At 46.9% G+C, this 11,466-nt stretch overlaps 1 protein-coding gene across 5 annotated transcripts in view; it reads right to left on the bottom strand.

The window, feature by feature from the left end:
• Positions 1-1,333: 1,333 nt before the first annotated feature.
• Positions 1,334-11,466, bottom strand: part of LOC125640780 (regulator of G-protein signaling 5) — a 71,890-nt gene continuing 61,757 nt past the window's right edge. Inside the window, exons 5-7 of one of the 5 annotated variants that reach the window (XM_048859680.2) lie at positions 10,491-10,621; positions 3,248-3,299; positions 1,334-2,102 (exon numbers count right to left, since the gene is read on the bottom strand). In XM_048859680.2, the coding sequence (XP_048715637.1) occupies positions 3,254-3,299; positions 10,491-10,621 (177 nt within the window). In that variant the 3' untranslated portion in view covers positions 1,334-2,102; positions 3,248-3,253. Of the gene's footprint in view, positions 10,622-11,466 lie in introns of all 5 variants that reach the window. The other 4 variants (XR_012669625.1, XM_048859679.2, XM_048859682.2 and 1 more) reach the window with 4 other exon arrangements.

Below are 11,466 nucleotides of genomic sequence, written 5' to 3'. Positions count from 1 at the left end.
TCCATCTTAAACCTGATGCTTTTCCATTTAGAAGAAGGGGTGGGGACGCAGAGAGACAAAAGATTCCCACTGTGTGCCAAAGCTATAAAAGAGGGTGGAACAGAACAAAGGGGACTGCCAATCCTGAGAAATCCCCTAGTTACCACCTGAGCTGGAACTAACAAGGGCTGTACCAGGGGAAAGGATTGGACCCAGACTAAGAAGGAGTCTAATATGTGAAAGAAGCTTATTGGAGCATCTGAGGGTGAGATTTACCTGTATTCAGTTTCTTAATGTATTAGGCTTAGACTTGCGTGTTTTGTTTTATTTTGCTTGGTAACTTACTTTGTTCTAAAAAGAAAAGGAGTACTTGTGGCACCTTAGAGACTAACCAATTTATTTGAGCATGAGCTTTCGTGAGCTACAGCTCACTTCATCGGATGCATTGAGCTGTAGCTCACGAAAGCTCATGCTCAAATAAATTGGTTAGTCTCTAAGGTGCCACAAGTACTCCTTTTCTTTTTGCGAATACAGACTAACACGGCTGTTACTCTGAAACCTGTCATTACTTTGTTCTGTCTGTTATTACTTGAAACCACTTAAATCCTACTTTTTATACTTAATAAAATCACTTTTGTTTATTAGTAAACCCAGAGTAAGTGATTAATACCTGGGGGAGTGAACAGCTGCACATATCTCTCTATCAGTGTTATAGAGGGCTGACATTTCATGAGTTTACCCTGTATAAGCTTCATACAGAATAAAATGGATTTATTTGGGGTTTGGATCCCACTGGGAACTGGATGTCTGGGTGCTGGAGTGGTTTTCAGTTAACCTGCTGAGTGGTTTTCAGTTAAAGTCTGCAGCTTTGGGGGCGTGGTTCAAACCTGGGTCTGTGTTGCAGCAGGCTAGCATGTCTGGCTCAACAAGACAGGGTTCTGGAGTCCCACGCCATCAGGGAAAATGGGCTCAGATGTAATTCTAGCACCTCAGGTGACAGTCCCAAGGGGGTCTCTGAGACCAAACACAACACAATGGGAAGGGTTGGTCCCAGTCTTTGGTTACCAAGTGGTGGTCTATGGTTACCAGTTGAAGTGTGCTGGGGCTGAAGGGGCTCACACCAGCAATCTGGGGCAGGCCAATCTCCAGTGGTTGCTGGTTCATTTTTTAATCCCCAGGAAATCTCTCTCTCTCTCTGTTGTAGCAGAGGCCTGGGGCTTCATTTTGCTCTGTACCTGCTTTCATTTGCCTTTCTAATAAAAGCCAAGTCCTGGAAATGCATTGCTGAAGCTAAGCCTGATACTTGACCTTGATCATAAAGAGATGAAGTAAATAAACAAGCCACAGAGCCATGTCAGTGATAAAATGTTTATATTCTGGTTATATTGAAGGTTACATGCATGTTACAGAACAGACCCAGTTGACCGAGCCTGCACTGCCCTGACATGGCAATGCCTCTGTGGGGGGACACACCCTGTACCATCCTGTCCTGAGGCCATGGGTGTGGATGGATAAGAGCCCCTTGGGGGAGCCACTCAGCACCCTACAAGACAGGCTTTGTCATGGGAGCTGACCCATACAGATGTTCACCTCTTGAAGTGGGATGTGGTTTGGTTTGACATTACATGATGTTAACCTCATCAGTGCACAAAGGGTAGATTTAAAGAGATTATGGTCCTGAAGATTCTCCAGGTTCTGTACCAGATAGGAAGATACCAGTGAAAGGCTGAATTTTAGCTCAATAAAATACCTGAAACCATTCTACTTCTATTCAGTGCTCATGGCTGTGAGAGGCAATGGGCAAGTGTGAAAAGTGAACAATCTTGTTGTTAGCTAACATGCATTTAAATGGTATGTTTTGATTCACTGACTCACTAAGGACTCAAGTGAAGTTAACATGATTAATATATATATAATGTGTATATAAGAATACAAATATATAATGCTGTATATATCATGCTGATACACGTGTAACATAATAAAAGTAAGAGTAACAGAGAATATATAAAATACTTGATAACAGACACACTATAGATGGTATTGGTCCCATAGCAGATGTTGCTTGGGTTTCAGAATTATCCGCTTCCTCATCAGGTGGTGTCATTTGTCACTTTTCAGGCTGTCTGTATGCCAGAGTGAATAAACAAAGTGAACAGTCTACACAAACACAGCTTTTAGAAATCCCAAATGCTTCTGAGGTCACATTGCACAGGCCCTTCTGTAGCTAATGGAGAACTAGGCTAAATTGGACCTAGTTCAAAATTAAGTATCTAGGAGAGGAGGTTTATCCTTTCTGTCGCAGAAGTGGAGGCCAGGAGGGGCTTCTGATAGACTACACTTTCAAAAGAACTCAAACCCAGGCCCAAGGTGTCTTGCTGCCCAGGTGCCACCAGAGGTTGTTGTGATAGCACATGACAAACTAAAGCAGTTTTTAGGCTACAAACCACATCTCAGCACAGGGCCACCCAGCATATCGCTGTGCTGTCCTAATACAGCCAATATCTGGTTTTTATGGGCATGAGTGCACTGTGCTTTCATGAGACAAAGAGGAATTTTCTAAGGAATTTACTATGAGAGATCTGGTTGACTGGGGAAGATCTGAGAAATTTGAGTATCTGGTAGAAGAGCACAGGTTAGGATGTACCCACCAGTGGTTACCAAAATAACCCACAGCACTTTTCACAGCTTCAACTGTCAGGAAATGGTCAATGTACATCTTATGCCCATGGTTCCTATGGCACATTTGATACCTATGGCATCCCCCTTTCCTTTTAATGAGTGCAAGGCACAGTCCTGACTTCACCATAAATACCCAACCCACCCCAACTTGTTCTCCTGTGTAAATTACCCTGCACAGGATTCAGGGAACAAAGATTACATGTGTTGGAATCCAAATCAGATAGCTACAAGAGTAGGCTTTTAGGATCACATTTTCAAAAGATGCCCTTAAATTTTGGGTGTGAAATGGCTGCCCGTGCGTGTTTATGTGATCAGATTGGCTAGTTAGCCCTGAAGTACCTGTTTTGCAGGCATACATCTGATAACTAGGCAAACAAGCAGCTGAGCATGTAAAATTTGCATGAACAAATTTGGACACCTAGCAGAAACTGACTGAAAATCTGTGTGTATGTGGGTGATCAAGTGTGTATGTGTGTACATGTATGTGTATGGAGAACTGTGCATTTTAAGCAACCACCAAAGGACCAGCCAAACCAGATACCTACTAGAGAATGACTTTTTAACTAGAGAACTGGAAACGTGCAGATACCTTAAACTAACAAGAAGTCACCCATTGGTGGCAGTCCATAGGGCAGGTCTTACTGGAGAAAGAGAGAGAAGTGGATTAAATATATTGCCAATTAAGACAAGATTTGTTTGGTTAACTTGCGATTACAAATTTGAATTCCTGATGTATCTGTGAGGCATTTCAGTCTTTCCAGCAACATCTTAAACAAGTAAATGACAGGTGGGAGTCTTTCTGCTGGGAGCCCGTTTGAGCCTGCATTTCTGTGTGCACTGTGTGGCCATCTGTGTTATGCAGAGACATACTGAACCAAGCTCATTCTCTGAGATACCTGCACTAAAATCAGTAGAGTTACACCAGGAGTGAATGTGGCCAGCGATGGTATGGCTCTCCTATATTGTAACTGCTGAACCCGTTTTGGTCTTAGCCCCAGTTCTGTTCCTAACCTATTTCCCTTCAAAGCCAGACAGAAAAAGGCTGCTGTTGTGGGGTATTTTCTGCTCTAATCTTTTACTGTCTCAAAGGGGAGGTGAAAGATGTGTGAGGTCCTTTTGCAATGGGTTGGGCCCATTGTGATATTGCCACTGTACCATGTTGCAGGCTGACTGACAGAGGTGTTACATCAGGGGTGGTTAAACTTTTTAGCCCGAGGGTCACATTGGGCAATACAAATTGTATGGCGGGCCATGAATACTCACAAAATTGGGGTTGGAGTGCGGGAGAGGGTGCTGGCTCTGGGGTGGGGTTGGGGACCATGGGTTTGGGGTGCAGGAGGGTGATCTGGGCTGGGATCGAGGATATTGGAGAGTGGCACTTACCTCAAGTGGCTCCTGGAAGCAGTGGCATGTCCCCTCTCCGGCTCCTACACAGAGGCACGGCTAGGCGGTTCTGCACGCTGCCCCATCCGCAGGCACGGCCCCTGCAGCTCCCATTGGAGCATGTACGAGCCAGAGTGGGGCCATGCCACAGCTTCCGAGAGCCACGTTTTGCAGCCCCCGACCCAGCGCCTCAGCCGGAGCAAAGGAGCGGGGCTGAGCCGGGAGGTCTGGTCCCCAACCCAGCACCCCGGCCAGAGCAGAGCTGAGCCACATGGTGCAGCCCCAACCCAGCGCCCTGGCTGGAGCGCCAGAGTGGGGCCGAGCCATGTGGTGTGGCTTGTGGGCCAGCTTATAATGGCTTGTGGGCCGTATCTGGCCCAAGGGCCATAATTTGCCCACCCCTGTATTACATCTTCACACAGGGGAAGGGAATGAGAATACCAGGCAGCGGCCCTGTCATGAGGCCTCTAACTTTCCCAGGCCATTTGCTTGAGAGAAAGAAAAATAAATGCATTACCACAGAGTTTGTTTCCTGGACTGTTCACCCCAGCTAGCCATGTATTTTTATTCTGTCACCATGGAAACAAGGTGTAAATATTTGGGTATGGTGTTTTTTTGATAGTTTTTGTAAGTGTATAAAAGGTTTGCAGACCCATCGTTTATTTTATTGCATGTTGCACACAGTCTCCCATGCTCTGGATTGCCAGCTCTGGATTCTGAGCGTGGGTGGCCCATTTTAACAGACTGCGGAGAGTTTTGTAACTGATTTTAAAAAATAAAAATGCTGGATCGTCAACTGTGGAGACTGATGTCCTGTATTTAGCCACAGGCAGTCTTATTACAAGCAGTGGCATTGCAGGCTTCCTACCCTGGCACCTGTCAACCGGGACCGAGGAAACCCCCCTGGAGGAGAAAAGACATTCATGTCAAGTTCCAGTCAGTCCCTGGCCTTTTCACCAGCAGTTACTGCCAGTCACGCTTCTGATGGACACTTAGTTTGAACTGGGTTGAGACCCCAGCTTTATTTCACACAGGCCACCCCCCACCCCCCAAGTCTGCAGATGGTCACAACTTCTGGTGGCTGCTGAGCTGGGCTGGAACCAAGGGCAAAGACTAATGTCTGTGAGCTGTAATATTTTTCAAAATGAAACAAGTCTGTCACCATCCAGAAGCCCCACCGGCCCTGCCATCCTGCTTGGACACAAGCTGGCCAATTGTGTCAGCAATACAAATATGTATGCCCCATCTAAACAGAATGAGGAGCCCTGGACAGAGGGAAATGAACTGCACAAAGCTCAGCACCATTTGCCATCTGTTCAAGACGGCAGGGTTTTATTTCTCCTATTTCCACTGATGGCTTTTCTTCAGGGCTGTTCTCAGCAACTGACCCAAACTGTTCTTTCAACAAGTTTTACCTCCTCTAATGAACTTTCTCTTTTGGGTTGGTGCAGAACTCTCACTTTGGCATGCTGCTCTTGAGAGAATAACTGGGACAGGCTTTCACCAGCAGGACACCCACACTGACGAGTCAAACACACCTCAAAACACCTGGGGAGCATTGAGTAAGGCTGTGCACAGGCATTGTGGGGTTGTATATGGCTCTGGAAATGACAAGCTCACTAAATCTAATGCAGGCAGAGCTCTGGGTTGCTAGGCAGCAGTCCCAGTGTTTTGGATAAATGATGTTTATTTTATTCTTCTCCCTGTCTCCAGCTCAAAAGGAGCACTGTTTGTTCCAGCAGAGGTGGTGTGTTGAAGGGCCTATCACTCACAATAGCCTCCTGCAGCACACTGGCAATGGGAAGTGTGTTACTAGCTGAAGAGCACAGTCTGGGAGCTCCAGTTACACCCTATACCTGGGTATGGCATGAATAGAACCATCATTGTTACCAGTTTGGGATTCTCATCCGACCTTCCTGTGTCCACACAGCAGCTGTTTTCAAAAGCAACCTTGTGACACCCATGTGTGCCTGTGCCTTCCATGCTGCCTGGCTGTGACTGGATCAGTGCATGCTGGGAAAACCCCATAGTGCTGAACGAGCAGCAAGTGGGCCGTGCTCCCGCTTGGAAAGCAGGGAGGAGAGAGGGCAGGCCAAACCAGTCATGTGGACACAGTTTGATGTGGGTGTGGAGGATCTACACTGCAAATAACAGTGTCCCACAGGACCCAGGAAGGCAGCCACGAGGCAGTCTCTGTCGTGGCCGGGGCAAGACATCGATGCTGCCATGGCTATGGTTACTAACCATGTAGCCACCATGTTTTGTGTGGACACAAAGCGCAATTAGAGTCAATCCTGTCACTAGCTGGTCTCAGACTCAGTGTCAGGGCCCCCAGAGAGCAAATGCGTCAGAAGAACTAAGGTGGCTTTCACTCAGTGGGACTCGCTGTCAAACACCTCCTCCCGCAAAGATTGTCACAACAGCACAGAGTCCTAGCGCTTAGAGCACAGTCACTTCGAGGTCTTGTGTCGTGGCGGGAGGAGGCAGGAGTATTTTAAAACCTTCCCGCGCCATTAGTATTTAACATGTTCAATTCATCCAGCTGGTCACAGCAAGTGTAACCTGATGTGCCAGTAGGGATGGGTGAGGACACAGGGTCTAGCAGCTCAGTCATGTGGTTGTTTTGGATAAACACTGAAGTATGGATGCTTCTCTGATTCTCATCTGAGTTTATCTGAATCAAGGCTGCTCAGATCCAGCTAGAGCATTGGACACTAGGGTCTTGTCTACAGTATACAGTTTTGTCTGCAAAAGACAGCTTTTATCAACAAAACACTGGAGGTGTACACACTACAGTGCTACTTTTTGTGGCAAAACTCTCCTGTTTTGCCAACAAAAGAAAACCACCTCAATGAGAGGCAGACAGCATTTTGCGGTAAAGTTAAAGCGACAAAGCAACACTGCCGTTCGTTATGTCAATGTAACTGGCCTCCCCCAGTATTCCACAATGCCCGCGGTGACTGCTCTGCTCACTGTTTTGAACTCCGCTGCCCTGCAGGCATGCACCCCTCGCTTTTCAAAGCTCTGGGAAACTTTGACATTACTCAGCATGGAGAGCAACACGCTGCCCTGCCTGGAGTACAGGGGAGGGGTGGATCATTGGTCTGTGAGCTGATGAGACCAATGGGATGGGATGGGAACCTGGGAGGCAGTGACCATGAGATGGTCGAGTTTAGGATCCTCACACAGGGAAGAAAGGAGAGCAGCAGAATATGGACCCTGGACTTCAGAAAAGCAGACTTTGACTCCCTCCAGGAACTGATGGGCAGGATCCCCTGGGAGAATAACATGAGGGGGAAAGGAGTCCAGGAGAGCTGGCTGTACTTAAAGAATCCTTATTGAGGTTACAGGGACAAACCATCCCGATGTGTGGAAAGAATAGTAAATATGGCAGGTGACCAGCTTGGCTTCACAGTGAAATCCTTGCTGATCTTAAATACAAAAAAGAAGCTTACAAGAAGTGGAAGATTGGAGAAATGACCAGGGAAGAGTATAAAAATATTGCTCGGGCATGCAGGAGTGAAATCAGGAAGGCCAAATCACACCTGGAGTTGCAGCTAGCAAGAGATGTTAAGAGTAACAAGAAGGGTTTCTTCAGGTATGTTAGCAACAAGAAGAAAGTCAAGGAAAGTGTGGGCCCCTTACTGAATGAGGGAGGCAACCTAGTGACAGAGGATGTGGAAAAAGCTAATGGACTCAATGCTTTTTTTGCCTCTGTCTTCACGAACAAGGTCAGCTCCCAGACTACTGCACTGGGCAGCACAGCATAGAGGAGGAGGTGACCAGCCCTCTGTGGAGAAAGAAGTGGTTCGGGACTATTTAGAAAAGCTGGACGAGCACAAGTCCATGGGGCCGGATGCGCTGCATCCGAAAGTGTTAAACGAGTTTGTGGATGTGATTGCAGAGCCATTGGCCATTATCTTTGAAAACTCATGGTGAGCCGGGGAAGTCCCGAACGACTGGAAAAAGGCTAATGTAGTGCCCATCTTTAAAAAAGGGAAGAAGGAAGATCCTGGAAACTACAGGCCAGTCAGCCTGACCTCAGTCCCTGGAAAAATCATGGAGCAGGTCCTCAAGGAATCAATTCTGAAGCACTTAGAGGAAAGGAAAGTGATCAGGAACAGTCAGCATGGATTCACCAAGGGCAAGTCATGCCTGACTAATCTAATTGCCTTCTATGACAAAATAACTGTCTCTGTGGATGAGGGGAAAGCGGTGGATGTGTTGTTCCTTGAATTTAGCAAAGCTTTTGACACGGTCTCCCACAGTATTCTTGCCAGCAAGTTAAAGAAGTATGGGCTGGATGAATGGACTATAAGGTGGATAGAAAGCTGGCTAGATTGTCGGGCTCAACAGGTAGTGATCAATGGCTCCATGTCTAGTTGGCAGCTGGTATCAAGTGGAGTGCCCCAAAGGTCGGTCCTGGGGCCGGTTTTGTTCAATATCTTCATAAACGATCTGGAGGATGGTGTGGATTGCACCCTCAGCAAGTTTGCAGATGACACTAAACTGGGAGGAAAGGTAGATACGCTGGAGGGTCGGGATAGGATACAGAAGGCCCTAGACAAATTAGAGGATTGGGCCAAAAGAAATCTGATGAGGTTCAAGAAGGACAAGTACAGAGTCCTGCACTTAGGATGGAAGAATCCCATACACCACTACAGAGTAGGGACCGAATGGCTCGGCAGCAGTTCTGCAGAAAAGGACCTAGGGGTTACAGTGGACAAGAAGCTGGACATGAGTCAACAGTGTGCCCTTGTTGCCAAGAAGGCCAATGGCATTTTGGGATGTATATGTAGGGGCATTGCCAGCAGATCGAGGGACGTGATCGTTCCCCTCTATTCGACATTGGTGAGGCCTCATCTGGAGTACTGTGTCCAGTTTTGGGTCCCACACTACAAGAAGGATGTGGAAAAATTGGAAAGAGTCTAGTGGAGGGCAACAAAAGTGATTAGAGGACTGGAACACTTGAGTTATGAGGATAGGCTGAGGGAACTGGGATTGTTTAGTCTGCAGAAGAGAAGAATGAGGGGGGATTTGATAGCTGCTTTCAACTACCTGAAAGAGGGTTCCAAAGAGGATGGCTCTAGACTGTTCTCAGTAGGAGCTGTTGACAGAACAAGGAGTAATGGTCTCAAGTTGCAGTGGGGGAGGTTTAGGTTGGATATTAGGAAAAACTTTTTCACTAGGAGGGTGGTGAAACACTGCAATGCGTTACCTAGGGAGGTGGTGGAATCTCCTTCCTTAGATATTTTTAAGATCAGGCTTGACAAAGCCCTGTCTGGGATGATTTAGTTGGGGATTGGTCCTGCTTTGAGCCTGATTGGTCCTGCTTTTAGATGACCTCCTGAGGTCCCTTCCAACCCTGATATTCTATGATTCTATGAATCTCTGACTATATGGGAGAACATGGAGGGAAACACAGGATGCTTAACATGGAGTCCTGCTCTCCCTGGAACTAGAAACACAGCGGCAGACAGAGCAGGGGTGATAGGGGAGAGACTGCTGTGCTGTGCAGAGCCAGGAAGGAAGGAGGGGCCTGTTGTGTGTGTGTGTGGCATTCTCCCCTCCACCTCAGGATTGTTTGGACTTACAAAGACAGCACAGTGACACACTCACTCTTCCCCAACACACACACTCCCCCCCCCACACTCTCTCATATACACACACACAGTCACACGCTTCCCCCCCCCCCACGCTTTAGTTGAAAAGCAGCTGGCAATCTAGTAGGATGTCCATTGAATGAGAAACTTGCATCATGTAATGCTGTACCTGCCCCACGAGGCATTGCAAACGCAACCCAAAGCACCCTGCGGCCAGTTACACAGTGGAATAGCTACCCACAGTGCGCTGCTCTGTGTGTCGATGGAAGAGCCGGTAGTGTGGATGCGCTCTGCCAACACAAGGAGCATAGTCTGGACATGCAACAGCAGTTTAATTAAAGCGATTGCTGTATGGCGGCATAACTTTTGTTGATAAAACTCTGTAGTGTGGACAAGACCTAGGACCGATCAGATCTACAGGCCACAGCTCTGTGTAACAGATGAGTGCCAAGGCTCCTGCAAGCCTCCTTTGCATCTCCATGGAGGTACTCTGGACAAGCTTGCTATCAACTGGCTGCTGAGATGACTCTCAGTAATGCAGTCTAAGACCAACTGGTAAAATCACTAGGGCTTTTTCATAACAGGGATCTTGGGAAGGGAGCAGGGAAAGAGACTGTAGAAGAGGAGACACTTGGCACATAGGAGAGAGTCCAAAACAATGTGGAAGGAGTTTAGCAATGCAGTTGAGTGCTTTCTCAGTTTGGTATCTTTAAGGCAAAGCAGCTACAGACTAAAGCTGGGATTTGGAAAGAGGCAATAGCATGGCTCACAGTGACTGCCTAGCAAGGAATGCATTGCACAGGCTTGCTACATTGCTACTTGATTAACTCTTGATAAAACTCTGACCGCACAAATCTGGGCAGGGAGTCCTTCTCCATCAGGGCAAAGATCCGCTTCTGAGCCTCATTGAAGCTGCTCACCGATGGCTCCACCAAGTTCTTCATGGTCACAGCTTTGGTGCAGTGGTCTATGTTCACCTGTGATAGGGACACAATAGGAAGTGAACAGGACAAGGACTCAGTGCCCTAAGCAAGGGAATGGGAACCATACTGCACTATCCAGATACAGATGTGCAATCAACAAGGTAAGTGATCAAAGCCAGGTTCATTGGGTGCTGGGAGGCGCTAGTCCTGACTCCATAGTTCACGTGGAGCTTTGTTCTATATCTAAAGACGGGATTCAGCCTCTTAGTTCTATGTGAAAAATAGCATATACCCTCCCCAGAATTACAGCACCGACTCTCTGGGAGTGAAGAAATGTTCTGGGAATTCACACGAAAACTCTTTCATTAGTTTATGATTTAAAATTAATATAAACTGGGTCCTTGATGAAATTTACCATTTTGTTGGTCTTTTCTTTGTCCAGAATGTTGTTAATAATGAAATAATACAGACATGTTAAACTTTCCATATTGATAAATTGATTGAAATCTTGTGCACAGGCTGCATCTGGAGAAATCTAGTTGCGATCAGATTAAGTTAATAATAATTATATACAACATCCTTATGATTATGATTAGACAAAGGCAACTCTTACAAGTGGAGCTGTTGTGCTATTAGAGGTAACCACTCTGCCTCTACAGCTAATTTGCATGTAACAATCCTATTCTCTGCAATGACCCAGTGGTCTGAGGGAAACTGGACCCATGGACACTGGACACTTCAAGTGTTCCAGGAATGCTAGCTTGGGCACCCGTGCTAGAAAGGCAAGAGCACAGTGGAGCCCTACAGCACAGAAACACTAGGGCAGGCCTCTCCCCATCTCCCCCTGCACAGAACACCATCGCACTGACACAGCTCTCTAAACCTGCAAGTTAGGGGGC

This window comes from Caretta caretta, chromosome 8 (genome assembly GCF_965140235.1).
Source record: "Caretta caretta isolate rCarCar2 chromosome 8, rCarCar1.hap1, whole genome shotgun sequence".
NCBI classification, from domain to species: Eukaryota; Metazoa; Chordata; order Testudines; family Cheloniidae; genus Caretta; species Caretta caretta.
Note: the sequence above shows the minus strand (reverse complement) of the source record. Positions and strands in the feature narration are given on the sequence as shown.